General features: G+C 49.6%; 1 protein-coding gene across 1 annotated transcript in view; it reads left to right on the top strand.

Moving 5' to 3' along the window:
• The window catches only part of FAM135B (family with sequence similarity 135 member B), a 154565-nt gene that overhangs the window by 55475 nt on the left and 75523 nt on the right, over window positions 1–23567 (top strand). The window contains exons 3-6 of the mRNA XM_045508452.2: window positions 9243–9382; window positions 12624–12694; window positions 17755–17928; window positions 21176–21302. Coding sequence (XP_045364408.2) covers window positions 9243–9382; window positions 12624–12694; window positions 17755–17928; window positions 21176–21302 — 512 coding nt within the window. The remainder of the gene's footprint in view (window positions 1–9242; window positions 9383–12623; window positions 12695–17754; window positions 17929–21175; window positions 21303–23567) is intronic.

The following is a 23567-nucleotide window of genomic DNA, read 5'->3' as shown; positions in this document are numbered from 1 at the left end:
CCAGCTGTGCCAGATCTGGTCCAGTTGTAGGCTTGAGCCGCGGAGTTCAGATCAGCAAGTTCGGTCAGGGTGCGCGGGAGACACCCCCTGTACTGCGTTTGTTGTGTGTGAAGTTGAAGGTCAGTTGCTAGGTTCAGCCAGTGCCAGGTCTGAGTCAGGCTGACCCATCGGAGTCCAGGACTCTAAGGTATGCTGAGCAACTTCGAGAGCCTGGGGGTATCTCGTGATGGAGGTGGTTTGAGTTGGAGGGAGGAGAGCTGGCCCTGGGATGATTCCCAAGTCTGTGTACAGACGGCCTGTGCGTCTGTGGCACTTGGAGCAGATGTACGGCAGGAAGAAAAGGAGCTGGTGGAGGGAGGGGGAAATACGCCTGCAAGGCCACCCATGCCCTGGGGGACAGGCTCGCAGCTTCCTCTGGGCTGATGCTGGAGTTTAGAGGGAGAATGAGTGAGGCGAAAACATGGGAATCTGGAGACAGCTCTCACTGCAGGGACGGGTCTCAGCAGGGAGGCTGGGCTGACCCGCACATGGCAGGGACATGCCGTGTTCATTTTAACCAGGGGTGATCTTCAACCAATGCATCTGGCATGAACACTTGTCACATTTGCCACTGCACTCACATCTCTAAGCCACTCCTCCACTGGCCAGCTAGCCTGGCCCCTCTCCCAGACCTTCACATTCCCTCTGGTCCATGAATAAAGGATGTGTGCCTGCAGGACACAGCACATCACTGTGCCTACATGCATTCTGATTGGTTGGTACCTGTGCTAACCATGTGGAATATCCCGCCCCCTCTCCTGACTCCTGGCCCGGCCTAAATACATGCCCTAATGGATGGAGGGAGCGGTCCTGATAGATGAAAGGTGAGGCATGGGAGGAGAGACCAGGTGAGAATGCCCCTAACTGCGGCGAGCACCGCTCGTTCATGGCTTGGGGAGGGGACAGTGCTGGGTTCAGCCCTTCGAGAGCTGGGGCCTTGGGGTGCTGATCTCCTTCTGGACTGGACAGTCTTAGCTCAGCCCTGGTAGTGGAGCTGGCCTTCTGGAGGGATCCTCCATCCCTGTTGGAAGAGAAAGGCAGAGCGACCACCTGGTCTGACCTCGTTGCCGTGCCTCTGGGGACTTCCTGACATTTTCATAGCAAGTCACAACTGTCCCCTGCGTGCTGTGGTCTCCCACTAAGGCCAAGGTCACCGTGGGCTGGAGAAGGGCCCTGTGCTCCTTGGAACACACCAGGACCGCCGTGGGGCGGGGCCTGCAGGTATCTGATTAGCTGCAATTGTGGCTGTACTTAGTTCTCCTGGGGAAGCATATGGTTGAGACAGATGGTTCAGGAAAGTCTGAATCACATAAACAGGGCTCTTTGCCTCCCTTTTGCTGGGGCTCCCAATGACTTCTTAACAGAATGGGTTTCAGGATTAGAAGAGGCAGCCTGGGTTCTACCTTTCTCAGAAAACCCCACGTTGTGTGTTTCAGGCAGACCTAGTCCCTTTTGCAAGGGAGCGGGATAGCTGTGGCTCCAGGGTCATCGTGAGGATGTAGCAGGGAACAGCCTCGGGGAGCTAGCTGCCTGAGCCAAGATTCAGTTCACTTCCTCAAATGCTTATTCAACACTGCTGCCAATTCTCTGTGATCCGGTCACTTGGAGCCTTGGTCAGTCCTGCGTTTTATAAATATTTGCCCGACCTGGACACCACGAAAAGAACTGGCTCTGTGCTAAGCCCTCACCTGGACGGCAGCTTCCGAACTGGTCATTTGGGGCCAATTAAACTGCAGCAAATAATTTCAGTTCTATTCTAAGAGCGACAGTGGGGGAGTGATGGAGTCTGATTTATATTTTATATTAATAGACTACAGAGCAGTAATGGGAGAAGTCAAGATAAAGTTTTCCATATTCTGTATGGGGAGAAAATTAAGAAGCGATGCCAAAAGGATTAGATTAATCAGAGCTGGATTTTTAAACGTAAACCCAAGTATTTGGGGGGAATTTGAAGAGAGGGTGAGGGTGAAAGGGGAATCAAAGGTGGCCCGGAAATTCTTTCCTCCTTGTGGTTAGGAGATGGGGGAGGAGCATGTGTGGGAAATGCATCCGGAGGTCCTCTGTTGGATATGCAAGTGCATGGTGCGTTTTGATGTCAGAGGAGTAATGTCACGAGGGTGAGGGACCTTGTCCACTCAGGAGAGAGATGGAGCTACAGCCAGACATCTGAGAGTTTTCAGCTTATCAGTGGCGTATGAAGTCTTGGAACTAGCAAGATCTGGGTGGAACGCACAGAGGTGGGAGGTTCGGGAGGTGCCGTCCAGGGGAAGCAGCGAGGTGAAAGGGAAACCATGAACTTAGCTACTTGCCGTCAGCAGGCGGGGTGGGGGCTAAGCAATCCTCTTACTACTCTGTTGAGTCATATTACTGTTACTGCCATTTGGGGATGTGAAAGAACTGAGGCTGGGAGAGTCAAAATCTCACTCAGTGACTCCCTGGCAGGGAGATTCTTGATTCTCCATCTTTCCAGGCAGTGCCCACTGCCCTGGCCCAAGCCCGCCATCTTCCCAACATCAAGAAACAGTTAAGGGTGGGCAGGGCGAAGCTCAGTGGAAAAGCCCGTGCTTAGCATGCATGAAGTCCCGGGTTTGAGCCTCAGTACATCCATTAAAAAAAAAGAAAACAATTGAGGGTTCCCTTTCCACCTCCCCTGAGGGTTCTGCTGGTAGCTGCTAGGGTTCTGTTGTGGATATGTTTAAGAGTCACATCAGCTACACACGCCCGCCCACCCAGAAGCGCATTCGCTGCAGCTTCTCTGAGCGCCTGCTACATGTTAGCCTCTGTGCCTGGTACCTTCCCAGGTCACCCCGTCCAACCCTCCCAACCCTTGAACTCCCGTCCCCAGGTCACAGATAAGGAGATGGAAGTTCAGACCAGGTAAGTTCCTCTGTTCACAGGTGCATGGTGTATGGATGGCAGAGCCCAGAGCAAATCCATGTCTTTTCACTCCAGTCTGTGCATTGTCCTTACAAAAGCGTGAGGTACAAGACCGGGCACCGGGCTCTGTCATCGGCATACGATGAAAACACCTGAGACTGGGCAGCGCTTAGGACTGGCCTGAAGGACGCCCAGCAGGTGGCCTGGAGCACGTTAAAGATGACACGCCGGCCTTTTACTTTTGAGATTATATAGCCATGCACATTATTGGCTAATAAAGTGCGCTCAAGTGCTGACCTTCCCGGGCTCACTCTAACAGGCAGGGCCCAGCGGCTTACAGTTAGGTAATTAAGCCCATCAGTGTTGATGGCCGAATGCTTACTGATGAGTTACATCAGCAGCCCTTGTTCATTTTCAGGAATTTAAATGGTATTTTTTTCCTGCGTTTTTTTTTGTTTGGTTGACCTCCTTCTGCAAACACGAATCTCTGGCAGCCCACGGTGTCGGCTGTGCAGATCAGGTTTTCTTGTGGAGTAAGTCAGGAAGTACCGCCAACGGAGGGAGCCTTCCAGAAGTCACCCCTCCTCATCCCTGCACTCGTTAATGATTGATTGATTGATTGATTCCGGGCATACTTGAGGAGTACAATATGAAAAGCCAGCTGTTCCATCGTTCTAGGACTTCAGTTCTTTTTCTGCAAAATAGGGGTGATGGTGAAAGCACGGGTGCTGTGAGGAGAGAGCAAGCTGGGGAGTGTGGCACTGAACGTGGCAGACTGTTCCTTATCATTGTTGTTCCGTCACCAGTGACTGGCGCTGTGTCTAGTGTTCTGACTGGCGTCACGCCTGTGTGGTCCTTTAGTTAAATAATAAACACACTGAGACGTGAAGGAATGAAAGCAAACCCGCGCTTTGGAGCCACCGTTCTCCCATCTACGGCCCGTGCTGCTGAGGATGTCAACCCCCCAACCCTGAGTCCCCTCACGAGTAAGATAAAGACTCATGCCCAGGGTCAAGTGAGATAAAGGACGTAAAGTGCCTGTAACTCAGGCCACCCGATCCCAGGCTCACTTCTGTGGAGCAGTTTGAAGTGAGCAGAAGAGTTCTGTGTGTATGACATCTTACAGAGAAGGGACTTTTTCAAATCATTGTTACAGATAATGACATGTATGCAATTTTGTGCAGTTTGTGGTCCATAATCTGCCACCTCAGTTAAAGTTGTCAAAGTGGCCTATATAAGATGTTGTAAATAACGTGATGTATCTGGAGAGATGAGAAATTCGCTCAGACCAGGAGACGTCTGTGGAGATGAAAGACTGAGGGACTCCTCGTCCTTACTCCACAGACAGATGTTGCAGACAGACACAGCCCCCCAGGAGCCCTGTGATTGCAGAGGACTGGGTCCCAGCTTTTTGTCTATGACCTGATGCATAGTAGGTGATTAATAAGAATTTAATGAATTAATTAATGTATTTTATAGCAGAAACCACAGAAACATATTAATTTGGGATTGTGAATAAGGCATACACTCATGTTTATGTGCATTAAAGTAGTCAATATTCCATGCATGGATGGGTACTTCAGTAGAAAGTAAGAAAGACATGTGACATCCTTTCAGATGGCAATCACCCGACAACTAAAATGCAGCTCTTTGTGGATGTGTCATCAATCTGACATGCTTCGGAAGTGGAAGGTGCAAGTATATTGACATCTCTTCAGATGGTCCACAAAAGGGCTTGTGTCCCTAAATGCCCTGTGGGCAGAAATGCCAACCTGCTTCCCCACCTCATACTGTCCAGGAGGCTCTGGGATTCCACAGTGGAACGGGGTGTTTTTTCTGAATGCCAGGCTAGGAGAAAGCTGGGTCTGATCAGTCCTTGCTCTGGGAGCTTCTCGTGGCCACACAGGTGCCCTCTCCATGGTGAACTTGCTTCTGCAGGCATCTGCACGGGGGCCTCGGGGGCACCAGCCTCAGAACCCCAGGTTGTTTCTCTTCAGGTGGAACTCACATACCCAGATGTGGCTCTTCAAAGCACAGCCTTTGCGCTAGGTTAGATGGGTCCACAGAACTTATCAGCTCACGGTGACACCATATCTGCCTTCTACCTGTAAACCATTTGGTCGTGGGGAACGTCCAGTCATCATCTTGGACTCCAGCTTTCCTCAAGGTGCTTCTCTTTCCAGGAACAAGTTCTCCATGCCTGATCCACGTGGTATGTTAATACCTCCTGCATCAAGAAAAAGTCTGTCGCAGTCTAACAGTCTCCCCAACTTCCAAACTCCAGAAGAAGTCACCAAGACCTTCGTCCCTGGGATCCCAGGATTTCCTGCTCTCTCGAAGCAGACTGTTCCACTTGAACTCCTGGGAAAAGGTCTGTGGGGAAGGTAGCAGCCTTGATGGAATCACAGAAGGTCACTTCATGCCTCTCTACCCTGGCAGTGAGCATTCACTGGTCTTTCCAGTCAGACACTGCTCCTTTGATCCTGGACATCATTCTGGTCCTGCTCTGGGAAAACTGAGCTTCAGGGGGCTTTTTCTTCTTCCTCTTCTTTGAAATGGTTAGAAACAACAATAAAGCTTGGCTTCAAGATGACTTTCTGTCCTTCCTATTCCTCGAAATGGCCAGAAAATTATCTAGTATAGGCATCATCCTTATCATTTTCATCCTACCAGGAAATCAGCTTGAGTTTGGAGAATTTCACGCTGAACCCACACTTCTTTAGTCCTCATCTCATCGGAGCCTCACATCTATGTAACATAAGCAGGGCATGGTTCTTGTCTCATTTAAGCCCAATTTACTGTCCTGCCCAAGGCCATACAGTGAAGAAGTGGTGGGGCAAGTTCTAGAACATACATCTTTGTTTTATTAAACGAGGTCCTGTTCCTAAAAATATCCAAGGTCCGGACCTTGGGTTGCTCATAATCTAACTTGGTTTTTTCCACTTCCATGAACTCTAATGTTTTGGAAGGTTCTCGCATGTGAATGTGGCCTGGGTTTGAAGAAATTCTGGGATAGCTTCTTAGCATCTTCATTTTCAAATAGCCCAGACTTTGCCCAGCTGTCCTCAGGCCTGGCGGGTTGGAGGGGCCCCCCAGAGTATTGACTGCTTAGCACAAACCCAATCCTCTGGGGAGCTCCTGTGTGCAGACAGAGCCACGGCTGTGTTCTTGGAATGGGAGTGGGTGCAATCCATAGCTCATGAAGGTGCTCTGGCGTGGGCTCTGGGGCAGGGGTCCATGTCGCATGAATACCGCCTGTGCTTTGTGATCTGTGCTCAGAGTCCTCTGGGGCTGGAGGAGAGTCTCAGCAGAGGGAAGGTCATTGCTTGAGTTGTAAACCCTGAGAGATGCATCAATGTGCGAAGTACTGACCTCACACATTTTTGGGGAAAAGAAACAGCAGAACCTCAAAGTTTCTTTCCTCTTGCTTTCCGGCCTGAAATTCCAGATTAAACTGTTTGAAATGAACTCTTTGGACGGTGGGAGCCGTTGAATACTCCTCTCCCTCCTCGGCCCTGTTCTCTTTTCTCTCCTCCTCTTCCCCCCTCTTCCTTCCTGTCCCTTCTCGTGCTGCTCCCACCTTCTTTCCATTCGTCTTGTTTTCCCTCAAAGTTCTGACTCTCCTTTCAGATGATGCTTATGCAGGGTGTCAACCCTGATATATACAAAACCCTGATACATACAAAACCCTGATATATACAGATGTTGGGGAAGATTCTGATCTGCCCCTTCCCATTGGACCACTTGGGTCCCATTGGACCAGGTAAAAACCTGGTCAACACGCAATGAGTAAAAACGGTCCAAAGAGAAAAGTGGCTTTTTACCCCCACACCCTGGAAAGGGTAACTTCCCAAAGTGTGAACAGGTCTTTAAGGATGGAGAGAGTGGGTACTGCCCTCACCCCTGGGTGCCCAGCGCCTGGTGCAGAGAGGAGGGTGAGGGTGCACACGATGTGAATGCGCGCCCTCTGTCAGCCAAGGACGGCTCTGCAGAATGAGCGGGAGAGCCAGTCATAGAAAGTTCAGGTGGCCTGGCCAAGGAGAAGAAAGGAACATTTCCTTCTGGGTGCCAGGAAGAGGGACCCAGGTTGATGAGGAAGGTGTCCAAGCGTGGACTGCCGTGTTGAAGAAGGGAGAATCCCAGTGGGGACAAAGCAGCCAGGTGCCGTCCCAGTGATGCCCTCAGGCCAGGAGGGTGTCTCCTGTTCAGTGAACCTTCCTTTGCAGAAGGCACAGTTCTTTTATGTCCTACTTAATAGTGATGAGGAAACCACAGAAGGTCCCCTGGGGCATCAGAAATGCCTCATCCTGGGCTTCATGGGGCACCTTGGGTTGTGATGACCTTCTGCAAATACTGTTGAGTCCCGTGATGTAGGTTGTCAATCCGCTCAAAGTCAGAGGAGCTCAATCTCCCGTCGATAGGTGGCCCACAGAAATGTACTCAACAGAAAGTGCTAAGACCTTTTTCTAAACACAATTCAAAAGTCATCCTACTGCATTTTGCATGCCTAGTACGTGCCTGGTCTTCAGATCTTGATTTATTTTATTTTCATGTCTCCCCTGATCCCAGGGAGTCAGTGTGGTCATACCCGTTTTTTTTTTTTTTTCATGTGGAAAACTGCTGTTACAAGGCATGATGTCATTTGCCCAAGAAGACAAGTGATGGAACTGTTTGGCTGGCTGTCCCTCCAGGTACTAGATGGCTTAGTGTTGCTCTGACCTTCAGAGTATTTACCCCATCCATCCTCTGCCACGTCGTCGGTCTGGCTTATTTATCAACCAAGGCCTTGACAGTGACAGAGAAAGGGCTGGTGTAGCAAATAGAACGGGAAGGCATTTGCACATAAGGATCACTTCTGCTTAAAAGCCACATCAATTTGAAGCCAACAGGTCTAAACAGGGCTGCATCCGGCCAGTCATTTTATTTCCTTCATGATGAAGTGCAAATTAGATCAGGCACATCTGAGCAGCGTTGGAAACCACCTGGGATTTTGCACTTCTTTTCCCGTGCTCTGAAGCTGCCAGGCAGGTGGTGTTGAGGTGTCACTGTGCATCGGGAAGTGACAGTGACCCTCTGTCCCTGTGTCCAAGGGACTGTGTGAGCCATCAGGGGACAGAGCACCAGGCACTTAAGCAGCTTCCCTTTGCTGGTTAGGCCGATTTTTCTTATTTTCTCAGCTCCCTTGGCAATTGTGCTATTTCAGGTTTTCAGAAGGGCTTTGTAGAGTTTCCTGCCTCTTGCTAGGAAATGGGTGCATTTCAGTTATTCACCTGAGACGTCCTTTCCAGTTGTTAGTTAGGTGGATGTGAGGATGAAGCCACACAATGCCTCGTCACATAGCAGTCACATAGCAGCGATCACGACACCTGCCTCTCCTTTTAGCTTTGGTCTCGTCATCTGCGGCAAAACTTACCCTAGCAATTTTCTATGATGATTAAGGAAAGAAACGCATTAGAAAAGCACTTAGGAAGTTGTGAAATACCACATCGTTGGCCATTATTATGAATAGGAAATCCTTGCCTTATATTATATAAATATTAGCATTATTTATTTTAAAATATTTCTATATTTTTTCCAGCTGTGTTTAGTGATTTGTGTGTTAAGTGATTTAGAGGAATCTGCCCATTAACTCTCCACAGTAACCCTGGTCAGCGGATGCAGGAAGGTCTCAGCCTCAGTGGATAGATTCATCTTCCAAGTTCAACTTAACTTTGGGACAATGTTTAGGGGATTAGGGTACATTGAGAATGTATTGGAAAACGTGGAGCTGAACAAGTTCCTGAAAAACTTGGATCTCTAATATAATTAGAACAAGCACGTTTACCTAAAACTCAAGACAGAGTGTCCTTTGTCTCCTGTGTGATATGCAGAAAACACTTCAGTAGAGAGAGGTTCTGTGGGCACTCAGACGTCCTTGTAGAAGAAAGACCAGTTTCTGTCTTTATCTCGGTGCTTTTCTCATTATTTCCAGGAGGCGGGGGGGGGGGGGTGGAAGGCTTTGCAGAGGGAGGGGAAGTTGTGAGCAGGTGAAGACTTAGCAGGTACTAATTTTCAGCCAAGGAGCAACGCCCACAGCATATGAAATGATTTAGCCATGATCCTATGATTTAGAAAGGATTGAACACGGTTCTTTCTGAGAGGCCAGCCCAGTTCACTGGACATAAATCTTACATGGTGGAATCTCATTCACCTGTGGGTTTTGAGCTTTGGAAATTGGGATGCACTTTGGGGCCACTGCTTTCCCTGATCTGGGCTGACAGCCGAGCAGGCTGCAGGTCCAGGGCAGCCCGGGAGTTCACGGGCTCCTGCTGGTCCTTGTTTTGCAGACGGCGGCAGCCTGCACTCAGCCTGCGTCCACGAGAGCACCGTGCACAGCCGGGTCTTTCAGATCCTGTACAGGAATGAGGAGGTGCCTGTAAATGATGCCGTGGTCTTCCGTGCTCACTTGCTCCTAGACGGTGAGAGGGTAAGTCGTGGCATCGACTGCCAGCCCCGCCTCGCCAATCCCTCCTGGTGCCTTTTGCCTGGAAAACGGGAAGGGAAGGAGGAGCTGTAGATCGGCTCTGAGATCTGACAGGTCGGGATGTGATTTTAGAGCCTGCCTGCACTTATACGTGAAATACGAAAAAAAAAAAAAGACACAAATGAACTTATTTACAAAACAGAAACAGACTCAGACATAGAGAACAAACTTATGGTTACTGGGGGGGAAAGGGAGTGGGAAGGGATAAATTAGGCATTTGAGATTTGTAGATATTAATGACTATAAATAAATAGATAAACAACAAATGTTTACTGTACAGCACAGGGAGCTATATTCAATATCTTGGAGTAACCTATCATGAGAAAGAATATGAAAAGGAATATATGTATGTATATGTATGACTGAAACATGACGCTGTACACCAGAAGTTGACACAACATTGTAAACTGACTATACTTCAAAAATGATAGTTAAAAAATAAAAGAAATTAAAAGTGGCAGAGCGTAAGAAATGTGGAGTAGCTTGGGTATTTTATTTACATACACTTTGTGAGCCACCTCTCCCCACCAGAAGATTTGGGAAGGCTGATAAAATACATAGACTAGTACAAGGAAAAAAAAATAGCAGCAGAATGAGCCAAAGTAGAGGAAAAACAAAAAAGGGGACTAAAACCTGAGTTAAATGTAATGTGAAGGCGCAGGCGTAGCTCTGGACCTTTGCTGGTGGTGGCCCGCACGTTCCGTGCTGAGCTTCCTGCAGCCCAGGCGGAGGAAATACGGTTGTTAGCAACAAGATGCTTACCCTCCCGAGGAGGAGGAGGACCAGGTTACAGAAGATAACCCCGAACTCCCGGTTTGCCCCTTCCCACCTGCTTTCGCCCCTGGTATCTGTAAGTTTGCTTCCTGTGGGACATTATTTCTTAATTCACAGGTTTATCCACATTAAGTAAGATAGCGTAGGGACAGTGGTCACTGTCGTATGCAGTGTCCTACACTGGAACTCTTCCGTAAATACTAGCTACTCTTAGAATTTCCACTACTCTACAAAACTGATGCCTGGTGCTAAAAAACCACCCTTGAAAGGAAACAATCTCTTTAATCAAAATAAGGCAGGGCACTGGAAGGGCATGTGTGTGTGTGCACGTGCACGTGCGCGTACATGTGTGTGTGTGCATGTGTATATATGCATGTGTGAGTGTGTGCATGTGTGTGTGGATGTGTATACGTGCATGTGTGAGTGTGTGTGTGTATGGAGGGAGGAGTGGGTAACCAACAGCCAGCAGTGAAATAAGTGATTTGAGAAACCAGGGACCACATTCCAGAGCATCTTGCAATTCAAGATTCACTGAGACATCAATGAATTCGTAGCCAGGCTTAATCCAGCCACAGCTTGTCCTGGGCCTGGCTTTCTCTCCTTGTTCCAAAGAAATTGCAGCAAGTTGAAAATGGGAGCCTGCCGCGGATGTTTGTTAACGAGGCAGATGCATACTCCGAGGCGGTTAGGAGGGCTGGCTGTGCCAGCCTCACTGCCCAGAAGCTGGTGTCGAGTCTGTGTTGCTCGGGTGGTGTGCATGAAGCTGGGTTCATGATTATGCAAAACAAAGCTTGGAGAGGAAGTTATTCATGGCACTTGGATTCAGCAAAATGTTAACTTTCAAATGCTTAAAAATTTTTTTAAACAAATTTTAAAACCCTGGGGAGCTAAAGATAAATTCCATCCATATGTCTCTGCCTGAATTATACTTCACCAGGAACATGTTTCCAAAGAGGCCTTTGGCTAAGAGATTTCCATCCCTCCAGAATGAGGATATTCTTGCAAAGAAACAGAAACCAACCAAGAGGTGGGCGTGGAGAGGAGCCTTATTTATTCTTCAAGACGCAGGAATACTTTCTATGTGGCAGGTGCTATTCCTGGAGCTGGAGGACCGGAATGGTGAAGACTAGTCTCTCCTTAATGACACCAGATTACAGGGACACTAGGCAGGAGAGGGCCAGGGGGATTTAGCCACAGGCTGGATGGGTATTGTCACTGAGTCTCCCGAGCCCGATTCAAATGCAGCTTTGGAATGCCAGCCCAGCGTAGCCAGATGCAGGGCCTGTTTTTTCAGAAGCTGGAAACCTGCAGTAGGAATGTGAAATTGCCTGATTTTCCGTTTGCTCCTTGTTTAAAACATTAAAAAAAAAATACTATGAGGACTAAACGAAACATGGCTGCAGATGATATTTATCTCATGGGCTGTCAGGTTATAAACCTGAAACAGTTTTATAGGAAGCATCGAATGTTAAGATGGACGAAACCACGTGTTGTGTATTACATAGGAGAAGAGGTGCGTCCAGCCTGGGAGTGGGGAGGAGACAATGTCCTGTCACAGGGGGGCAGTTACTTACCTGGGTTTCCGGAGTTAGGGGCAGAGCGAGTTCTGGAATTTAGCAAGTGCCTCCCTGGGAGGTGGCGGTGATGTGTTTAGTGCAGGAAGGAAGACTGGGGGCTACCGTCTTTTAGATGCACGTGAGAAGCTGGCAGGTGGAACAATAAATTCCCGTGCTAATGAATGAAAACAGATTTTTTTTAAAAAGCTAAAAATGGAAATAGCCATGGGTAGGACATGAAATGCTGAAGATCTTGAAGCATAAATGGTTAAAGGCAACGGATCTCAGGACAGAAACGAAGGACAAGCTTTCTTTGTGCAGCTGAGCCATCTTGGGAAATGACTTCACTTCCCTGAGCGTGAGCTTTCTCCTCGGTGAACTTGAAGGAGAGGAGGTGAAGGTGCCTGAAGTAACCTCACCTGCACCGTTATCCCATCTCTGGCTAAGTGGGGTTTCCTCTATGCAGATTCGCTGCTCCACCCTTTCCAAAGCAGGTGCACGGAACACTTCACTCCTGCTTAAAAGGATTCCAGATCAAAGCTGTTTGGGAAATAAGGTTCTCAAAAGTCCTACGATATAGAAAAATTGCTTAACTTTTTTTTTTTTTTTTTGCAAATTGGCTTTTCCCCAAATTTCACTATGGAAATCCCTTCCTTCTAACTTGCATGTAATACGGATACCCTCTTCAACCGGAATTCCATAGAACACGCGCTGAAATTCCGCTTAACACGTAAATGACATTCATTTTGTGGTGAGATTCTTTTTCTAAACTTAGGGAAATAGACCAGCAATTTTTTTGTTTCATTTGGACTAGATTTGACGTCTCCAGTCCTTATACTGTGCTTCTCCTCTAGGTGGAAGAGGCGCTAAGTGAAGTTGATTTCCAGCTCAAGGTGGACTTGCACTTCACGGACAGCGAGCAGCAGTGAGTGGCCCTGGAGCCCTCGGGCGGTGATAGTGCACCTTCTTCTGCTCAGCCCTTCCCCAGACCTGGGGTATCCCCCTGGCCACGAACATTCCTCAGAAGCCCAGGTCCTGATGAGCTGTGGTGTCCCTTCAGTGCTCACATATGTGGGCAAGGAATACGCGGTCATTTCAAGCTGCATGCATGTTAGGCGGGTAGCTCGAATGCGGCTTGCACAGAAAACTCCTGACCTCCTGAGTGTGTTACCTGGTAACTTCTCCTGTCTGACCCCTCCATTGCAGTACTCATTAGGTCTTTAGATTAATGACCTTATGAGGCTGCAAACCTCAAGACCCCTTCAGAATCAGAGATTCTGCCAGAATCCTCATCTTTCTACTAAATATCCGCTATTGTATTTCAACTCTCTGAAAATTGGAAATCCGTTTAGGGTGTAACCTACTGATTAAATCAGTCGGAAGCAGCGCTCTTCTTTCTCATAATTGCTTCCTTTAAACTTGTTCTGAGGCCTCCTTCTCCTCCCCCGGGGTAAACCACCAGGTCACGGGGCCTCCCCGTGTTATTTCGTGTAATAGATAGATGGTCATTTTTTTTTCAGGTATTAAAAAATCCAGTCGAATGTATTGCCCAAACTCCAAACTCTCATCTGATTTATAACTTCTCATTTGCACTGCCCCCTTTCTCTGCTGCACCCCACCTCCTGGCCCCAGAGTAGGGAACCCCCAGTGCAGCAACAGGGTATGTTGAGCGGCTTTATAGAGCTTCGTGCCTCCTTCCCCCCGGGGCATGTGGGCCTTGCAGGGTCAGGCGCAAGGAGGAGGGAGGAGCTTGCGGAAGAGGCAAAGAGCTGTAAGCGATGGGTTCAGCTGCCTGCACGGCTCCTCATAGGGCAGATGCAGAATCCTGCTTTCTCTGCTCTTGGGGTGTTCTTGTGCGTTCCTTGCAGATACACCCCTGTGGCAGTCCCCCTCTCCCTGAGCCCCTGCAGTTCTCTGATGCAGTGATGCCTCCTACGGTTGAGTCCTTCACTCCTCGCGGGAAGCTCTTTGGGCTGATTCTTCTCCAAGGAACACGCATCTGGCCCTTGGATGTTGGACAAATGAGCACTTTCACCCTCATGTCGCACTGGGGAGGGGCTCCAGCCCAAGCTGCTCGCTCTTCCTTCAGCCAGCCCAGCCACCCTCACCCTCTCTCCTGAGGACCTTTGCAGGACGGGCACCAGGACCTGTGTTCTGGGGGACATGGGGTATGCTCATGTAGAGACTCCCCTCATTAGGCTTAAAGTGAAGACGGAGGCACTTTTCATCTGTTCTGCTAGCAGAATCTCAGCCCATGCCGACCACTTTCTGCAAGTTAATCCTCACTTCTGATCTCTCTAAACAACCTCTTCAGCAAGTGCTCCGCGTTCTCCAGTGGAGAGTGGGAGATGAGGTTGGGCTAATGTGGGTGGAAAGGTTCTCCAGCCCCTTCAAATTTCAGAGTCCCTGTTAGCACTTTCATTTCCCTCTCAAGGACTGTCCCAGCCCTGAGATGTGTCTGATTGCTATGGGAGTTTTCATAACATGGGAAGTTGAATCGGAGGGGATCTGAACCACCGATGGACTGAAATGTCAGAGACCTGATTGTGTCTGTGCTTTGAGAACAGGCATGTGCCATTGTGTATGTGAATGGTCGCGCCTCATCTCTGGGTGGGCAGGAGGATCTGTCCATGGTCCTGCCACTGTGTCTGGGGCTCAACACTGCAGATTCCTCACACTTGTCTTTATCTGGACTCCAAGCCCCTCTGCCCACCTACTTCTCTCATCACTTCTGCTTTCCTCTTGGTGGGATGGTGGATGCTTGAGAAACCCTATCTTCCTCACACCATCCCCAAGACTTGATGTTCTAGCACCATATTGGACTCAGAAGCCCCTCAAGAGGCTGAGCTTCTTTCTAACCTATAAACTCAGAAGTGAAGTCCCTGCCTCTATGGTTCTCATATTTCCCCTCAACCATCTGAGATTTCTATCACTCACTCATTTTATTAATTTTATTAACACCTCCTGTCCTATCTCCTTATGCCCACTTCCCTCAGAGGCGTTCATCCATAGCTCCACGATAGACATTTTCGTTTGCTCACAGAACCCTGCCATTATCCCAAACAGCCTATAAGTCACTCCCCACCCAGCCCTCCAGGCAGCCTCAGTGATAAGTTATGGTGGACACAAGGAATGTGACCTTCTTACCATCAAAACAGTGGTCAGTGGAGGGGCTGGGTCCAGGAGATTGGCCCAGACAAAGTGTACAAAATTCAGCAACAGGCCTGTGATCCTTGACTGTGAGACACTGGGCCCATCCCTGTACTTTTCTAGATCTCAGTAGCCTTATTTATAACATGGACATTATTTCAGATCCTGTACCTCCTAGGTCTGTTATGAAGATTAAGGGAGGTGATGCCAGGTCAGGGGCCTGGCCTCTATGGGATCGATGTCTTCTTCCTCTTCGTGGCTTTCTAGATGCAGGCGGGGCCAGGCTTCCTTGTGTCACTTCCTATGGTACAAAGCATTTAATAACAATCAGAGCTGTGCGTTTTCATGCAGTATGAGATTAGCTAACAGGAACAGGAAGCCAGAGGCTGGGGAGGAGTTGAAAACACCATATTTTTTCATTTTCATAAATTGGGTTTAAGGATGACAAGGCATCTGTAGCAGATCCTGGGGGTAAACTTTGGGCTTTGAAACATGACCCAAGCGGTCAGCTTCTTTGGAGCCGTGTAATCCTGAGCGGGATCAAAATAGAGAATGTGAATCTAGTATCAGGGGTGAAAAGGCTCTTCACGTCCATCTCGTCCAGTGGCTCTCGATGTGGCTGGGACGACCCTGTTCCCCAGGGAAATGTGGCCATTGCTGGAGACATTTTTGATTGTTACACTGGGGGGGCGGGTGCTACTGGCATCTCGTGGGTGGAGTCCACAGATGCTGCTGAATATCCCACAATGCATCGGACTGCACCCCACCCAGCAAACTTATTTGGTCCCCAAGGTCAGTATCACTGAGGGTGAGGAACCCTGCTCGAGCCTACCCTCACATGTGAACCTGCTACTCTGCAAAGCCCCATGAGCGTGTGTTTACACAGGGACAGGGGCTCACACCTCCCCGTCATCTTCGTTCTGTCCCTGGACAGGTCTGCCTGTCCGGAAATTCCTCTTTATTTCAAGGAACAAGTCGTGCTTGTGTGCCTTTCTTCAGTTGCCCTCAACTCCTTGCAACCACTCATAGATTCTCAGTCTGGATGGTGATTCAGATAAACAAGATGCTTTAAGCCATCTTTTCATCTCCAATTAAACACCGAGACTCTCTTTGTATTTTTTGTTTTTTGTTAGTTTGATTTGTTTGTTTGTTTGTTTGTTTTAGTTCCTTTTCTAAGGACCCAGACATTCTCCTCTCAATGCTGTCTGGTTTATCTCTCTTTTTTTTTTTCTAATTGAGACCTCCTCCCCTAGACTGAGTTTCATCTCCATTTATTAGCTCTATTCATTCCTGAGCAACAAAGAGCTATCACCTCCCTCATTCTGAATTCTTCATTCCTATTAAAGTGGCTTAAATTCTTGTTAACATTTTGGACATCTTTGCTACCCGGACACGTGTTTCACCCCCTGCTGCTCAAGCCCGGAGGCTGTTCCTCGGATTCACAGGAGCCTGCGTCTGAATGGATTCGAAGCAGTCACAGGCAGTAACGCAGAGCAAACTGTGCGGCCAGACAGACCTGGGCCGAGCGTTTCGGTTTTGCTTCCTGACTTTGAACAAGTCAGTTAACTGCTGCTGGCTTTGCTTCCCGTCTAGAAATGAGTAACAGCACCTAATACCTCTGTGATTGTCATTTGCATTAAGGGCAGAAGCACCATGTTCGGTTCATAGGAAGGCCTCAGTGATGGTTGTCAGGACTGAAGTGAGTGCTAATGTCAAGGACGTGCTGAAACTCGGGTACACCCCACGGTCCCTCTTCATCACGTTTCTTCCCGGAAAGCGAGGCGGCCATTGTCCGTCGGCTAATTGTGGAATCACACCGGGCTCCCCCGACGGAATCGGCTCTTTCGTCTGCCATTCACTTGTATCCAGGCTCTAAGCAACAAGGGCTTCTGGGAGTAAAACCCCTTAGGCGGGCTTGGGGGCTTGCTCCCCTCTCCTTCTTCTCGCTGTGTCTCTTTTTCTCATCTGTGGAAGGACGGGGAAGTTTCTGCCCTGAACGGCCTCTCAGCTCTCCTCTCTGCTCACGGAAGATGCTCCGTCCGGGTTTCTCCAGTGCTCTGGTTGAGGGACACCCAGGCCGCCTGAGTGATGGGTGTGCAGAGCTGGACATGAGCACTGGATGGCTTTTATTTAGAGAAAATTAACCCCATTTTTATAACCAAAGATTCTGGTCGGCTTTGTCTGCCATTTGGCGTATCTCTCAGGAATCAGACACACACGCTAGGGCAGAGGTGGGGGGGGGTCTTGATGAAACCGTTCCCACTTTAAGCATTCCTTTTTGAGGGGGAAGGTCATTCATTTGTTCGTTCAGTCAGTTCTTCCTTGTAATAAGCAAGTACTTGACTGGTTTCTACAGTCTGCCTCATTCTGTGCTTGGTGTTAGGGGTACAAAAATGAATTAGTCACAGTTCTTGCCCTTGAGAGGTAGGAGTCTAGCAGGAAACACAGAGAGACAAAGGAAGTTCTGTGCAGGGTGTCTGGGGGAAATACAAGAGCAAGCGGCTAGCTGGGGTCCAGGGGGGCTTCCCTGTTGAGCCTGGGAGAGTGTCCTGGCATCTCTCCATCACTGACAGGTGAGTTTGGTGTTGGTGATCACAGAGTGTGTGTTCCAACTCGGTGTAAGGTCCCGTGAGTTTTTTTCCCTCTCTGAGCCTCCATTTCGTCATTTGCCAATCACGGGAAAGCGATGTCTACCTGGCAGAGTATCTGCAGGGGTTGAACAGGCTGATGTGGGCACGGGGGTTGTGCCTGAACAAGGATGCGGTGGCCCTGCCAGGTGACAGCCGGGCCCGCCTGCCCGCCCCCACTCACTGAGCTCACTCGCTTGCCTTCCAGGCTGAGGGACATGGCCGGAGTGCCCGTGATCAGCAGCCGTGCGCTCCGGCTGCACTTCCACCCCCGGAGGGGTCTGCACCACCAGGTCCCCGTCATGTTTGACTATTTCCACCTGTCTGTGATCTCGGTGACTGTCCACGCTGCCCTGGTGGCTCTGCAGCAGCCCCTGATCAGGTATGAGGTGACGGGCCTCGCGGTGCGGGAGCGGCTTTAGTTTCTTGTTATGCTTTAGTCTTGGGTGTGGCTAAGATGCTGAGAGCTGGCGGGGAGAGTTCAGGACAGACCAGGGGAGCTTCTCCCAGGTGCAAGATGTCAGCTCTGAGCCTCGAGCCGGGCAGGGCCGAGGTGGGCAGGGGTGTGGGGAGGGCACCTGGGGTTAAGAGGACATGGGTAGGGAGCCTCGGGGCTGAAAACCTGCAAACTGCTGATGAGACCTGGAGACTGTACGTGGCCTGGCTTTTATTCCAACTGCACCTTATTTAAGGACTCACTTAACATCCCTGAGATACAGTCTTCATCTCTAAAACAGGAACACTAAAGGGTTCCGTCTACATAAGGTTTTAGTGACTCTCACTTGAGGACAGTGCCAGGCACACGGTTTCCTCCCCCCTCATCCAATGGCTGTTTGTTTGAACGCAGGACCACCTGAGTGGCCCTGTGCTCTCCCTTTCAGTGAATGGTCCCAGAGCATCTCCATGGCCCCATGAAGCCCTGAGGTCTTAGGAATTCTGCAGCTGGGGGCACAGAGCTGACAACAGTTAGCACATTGTACTGTGCTCAGATGTCTTCACATACGTACCTGGCACGGCCAAATGTGTGCATCAGCTCACTTCAGAACCTTCCACATGCACGTGGGCATGCGTGGCACACGTGTGCAAAGGGGTGTTTTGGGATGGAATCTTGCAGCATTGAGTTTCTGGAAGGGAACTTTCCCAGTGTCCCTTTACAGGACACTTCTCAGTGCCGGGGGCTGAAATGCCTGTGGGGAGACTCCAGTCCCCACTCACTGTTGGGCAGGGGTCACTGTCCCCGTCCTCTGCAGAGGTCAGCGAGTAGGAGATGAGATCTGGGCCAGGAGACGTGACAGGAGGTGCTGGTCCTGGAGGCCTTCACCCAGTCACGGTGCCCGTCTGCTGATCCTGGGCTCCACTTGCTAATGGGCTGTTTCAGATCCTCTTTGTAGAAAGTTTAACCTTCTGACAGAAACAGTCCTTTGCAAGTTTATCTGTGGCAACCTTGCCGGAGAGGAGCTCAGTTAGTAATTCACCATCAGAGTTTCGGCTTCTCCAGGGATGGGGGTAAAAATAGACCTGTCTTCTGTTCTCTGGATTCTGCAGGAAGGATTTCTATTAATTCACTCGCAGTGGTTGGGAACAAAGGGAACCTTTAAGGTTATGGGAAATACCTGTCAAATAGGGCCAGCTCCAGTTTTTTTTCCAGAAAAGCAGTTTTAGCAGCCTCTGTTAAACCCAGTCAAGAAGAAGCAGGTGTGAAATTAAAATTTAACCTCCAAAGATCCTTCACCTCCCCTGAAACAGGCTGATGTCTGTTTAACCTTCAGTGTTTAACCCTCACGTGGGGACTATGGATTTCGCTTGAGGGATTCAGCTAGTCAAGGCCACACTTGAGTCAAATAACGAGTTCTTTTAGTTATCAGTTTGCAGTCTGCCCCTGCCTGCGCGCTGAGCGTCGCCGCTCACACACGTGGTCTTCGTTTCTCCTGTTCTCCACCTTCGAGCTAAGCTGCAGACTTGCTTCAAATCTCAGTGCTAAACAAATCTGAGTATTGATTCTGTTCTACTGGATTGTGTTTGTGGTGTTAGCAACAGCAACTATATAAAGCTAACAATGGCTAGATTAGGTTGTATTGTTTTGCGGTATTATTGACAATAACTACCCGCGTTTATTGAATTGTTACTGTTTGCCAGACACTGCGCTGGAAGGCGCACTTGGCCCAGCTCAGGGAATCTTCACAGCAAAGCCACTGTTCAGGTGCTGGTATCAAGCCTTCTGACTTACGAGGAAACAGGCACTGGGAGGTTTAAAACTTTCCCCACGGAGCTTAAAGACACTGCACTTGAATTTCAACCCTGGCAGACCAGCTCGGTCGGCTGCCTCTTAAACCCTGGGCCAAACATACTCTGATTATGTGTCATCCTTCACTGTTCATCCCTTTCACTCAGTCTGGTTTATAAACTGCCCTCCTGTGCTCCCTGGACTGAGTTTACTCCACCCCCCTCTCTAGGCCCAAATGCCTTTACAAATAGGACCATACCTTAATCGCCTTGCCCCCGTATCGCCTAACGTGCTGCCTGACGCACGGCACCAGCCTGATAAGTATTTGAATAAGTGGGTTAAACCAGAATGTAATGGGAGCTTTATTTCCCTGTCCGTATTTTAATCTGGAATGTGGGTCTCTTGAATTAAGTCCTTCTGCAGATATTTCCTGAGCACCTCTGATGGAGACGATACCTTCTGAGGCTGTGTTATCAGGACCCTCTTTGCCATCAGAGGCTGTGACTCTCCCTGGGGGAATAACACAGGCCTGTCAAATAGCATTCACAATATAAGGCAGTTAACCACCAGCGTGTTTTATAGAGGGGTCTGAAAGAAAGGGAAAAATGAGTTTAAGTAGACTTTACCGACATGTCAGTTGGTGAAAATCAGAAAGATTAAAGGAGAGGGAGATTATCATCCCACCCAGGTGGGATGAGTTCAGATCACACAGGCTTTTCTGACATCCTCTGATCCTACAGAGGATGGTTGCCCTCATACCATGCCAGGGGGTCCTGTGAGGACGTGCAGAGCTGGGCAGGGTCTGAGTTTCTGTCTGTGGGACAGATTACAGTATTTCCAGCCAGCACTGACACAGTGAGTGCCTCGTCCATCATGACAGCCTTTGAATCCACGATCCCTCTAGACTCTAGCGAGGGTCATGGCCGTGGACGCTGGTTTACGTTCTTCTGCAGAACGGAGGTTCGCGGAGGGGACAGAGGTTAAAGAGTCTCACTCCAGGTTGTGCCAAAGAAAGGAGCAGAGGCGGGACTGGGACCTCCCCTTGCCCGCCTGGACGGGAGCCCAGGCCATCCGCCCGTGTGGTTACGTGACCTTGGAGCTCTGCCTCACTGTGTCTCAGCAGGCATGCCGTTGGCATTAGGAGTATTTCTTGGCACACACAGTGGGATGTGTTTCATCCTTGGCCCCCAAGTTCACATGCCAGTTGCACCCACGTGTCATGGTGGCATCCAAAACTGTCCCACCCAACACCCCTGGGGGGGTGACCTACTCCTTCTAAATGACTTGTCTCATGGGATCCCCAATAACACAGTCCAGGGGCTGACTGCATGGCCCCATCATTTTCTTAATGTCCTTTTAGAAAAATTATATACATTTTCAGTTCTTTCAATTCCCTTCTTTTCAGCTTTACTCGTCCAGGAAGAGGCTCCTGGCTGGGTAGAGGCGGCCCAGACACGGGACCAGAACAGTCTAGCCTTTCCCTGGAAAACCTGGTCTTTGGAGCCGGATACTGCAAGCCGACTTCCTCAGAGGTAATGTCTGTGCTGGAGCGGTGGCCCCGAGACTTGCAAATCTCGCTTTCCAGGCTGTGTATGGTCTATGAGATTTCCGCTCCTTTCAAATGTCCCATTGAGAGAATCTGTTCATCCATTCCTTCTTTTAGTTACGGTTACATTTATCAAATGTGTGCCTAATGCCAGGCCCCTGGGTAGATGTGGGTCATAGCGTCTTCACACGACACCTCTTCTGTATGGTCCCTTGAAGAATATGGTTCCATGGAGGTCATGGGACATGATGTAAAGGGCGTCCTCTGGACTGTGTGTCACCTCAGAAGCCCATCTACATTGAGCTCATTTCAAAACCCAGCTCCACCCTTCATTTGCTCACTTCTCAGAGCCTCAGTTTTCCCACCTGTAGAGTGGGGTTGCTAATACTTACAGCCTCCCCCGGTAACATGCGTATCCATTGCTGTAATGGCTATAAAGTCCCCAGACTAGTACTGGGTACTCAGTAGGCGCTCAGTAAATATGCATATCCTGTTCTTCCCCTCGATCCTTCTTCCCAAGGAACACCTGTTGTCACTCTTCTGTGATGCTCGGGGCTTTGGCACACATAGCATTACTTTGTCCATATTTCTCCTGAGCCAGTACATAATTGTCATTGTTAGGAGCCTGCTCAGAAAGAACCAGACTCCATTTGTTTGGATTCGCCAGTGAAACAGAATCAATAAAAGATAGATAGATGATAGATAGATAGATTTAAGATATGTGTGTGTGTGTGTGTTTCCCTTATATCTGTAATAAATCTTTTAAGATAAATTTAAATGGCTTATCTACACTAAAAATGTGTTACAAGAAGTTGGCTAACGCGATGATGGTAGCTGAGAGTTTCTACACCGTGTCTGCCCCCTGGAGACCTGGGCGAGACAGTGGTGTAAGCGTCTATCTGAGTCTGAGTTTTAAGGCTGGAGAAAACTGACGTCTCAGTGCAAAGAATGACAGAAAGGAAACCCTTTCTCACTTAGCCCTTTTGTTCTACTCAGACCTCTGGTGGATTGGGAGTGCCCGCCACACTGGGGAGGGCAGTTTGCTTCACTCATTCCACTATTTCAAAGGTTAATCTCATCCATAAACACCCTCCCAGACACACCCAGAATAATGTTTAAACAAATATCAAGTTGGCGCACATAGCTAACCATCATGCAGCAGGTGTTGTAAGTGGGAAAGGCCGTCCACTCAGCCAGCCCCCCACCGAGGTGCTGCATCTCCCTGTGCAGCCGTGTCCTGTCCCCAGACCCTCCAGCGCGGCGGGTCCTCTGCTCAGTTTGCTCTCCTGGGACATCACCTGTGAGACCCAGGCAGGAGGTCTGGTGGAAAAAGCTGTCCCAGTCAAGTGTCCCTCCACCTGGTCCAAGCTGCCATGTCACATGTTCTCACTGCGGGGGCTAAGGAGAAGGCTGCCAAGTTCCTCCCGAGGAGCAGGAGACCTGAACTTGGGACGGGGCTCTGTGCCCAGGAAGGAACAGACTATGAGCAAAGAGCACTGCTTGAGGTGGACTCCTGTGGTTACAGGACCCTGGGCCACCACAGAGCATCTAGGAACCAGTGTCCTCAGCTTTGACAAAGGGCCTGGTGACATAAACAGGGAGTGGACTGCAGCCGGCAGGGGTGGTGGTTTCCATGTCATCTCCAGAGCACAGATGGCTTCAGGGCTCCGGGGTGGGTGTGGGGAGGGATAGAAGCCAGGGACTTCCCACTCCCTCCGCATCCCCAGGGCCGAGCATCCTCCTCCATCATCAGGGGATGCTGTGTGCATCTTCTCCATCACCCCGACCCCTGCAGGTTCCCCTGCTCCAAACTTCCCAGGGGTTGACCGAAGCCTTGCTTGTGACCACGTCCCAGCTCAGCCTCTCCCCCTGCCCAGTCTTGCTTCTTATTCCCTGACACGTGCTGGCCCCAGAGCACCCCCAGACCCCCAGATCCACCTGGAAACCTCCAGCTCAGAGTGTTTTCCCGACGTGGCATGAAACATTATGGGACATCAGAGGCCATGGATCAATTCAGAGCGTCTTTGACACTTACATCCAAGACAAGGGCCTTTGCTGGGGCCACACGAGCATGTGAGAATGTTAATATGGTGTCTTCTTTGAGGGGACTCTCACGCATGCCTTTCTGACCATCCTCCAGTGCTTCATTCAGATGCCACTGCCTCTGGGGAGCCCTCTCTGATTCCCTAGGAAGAAGTGCTCTCTCCCAAATGCTTTCCGTGCAGTCAGCTCTAGGCATCTCTGTCTCTCC

Source organism: Camelus bactrianus, chromosome 25 (genome assembly GCF_048773025.1).
Source record: "Camelus bactrianus isolate YW-2024 breed Bactrian camel chromosome 25, ASM4877302v1, whole genome shotgun sequence".
Lineage (NCBI taxonomy): Eukaryota > Metazoa > Chordata > Mammalia > Artiodactyla > Camelidae > Camelus > Camelus bactrianus.
Note: the sequence above shows the minus strand (reverse complement) of the source record. Positions and strands in the feature narration are given on the sequence as shown.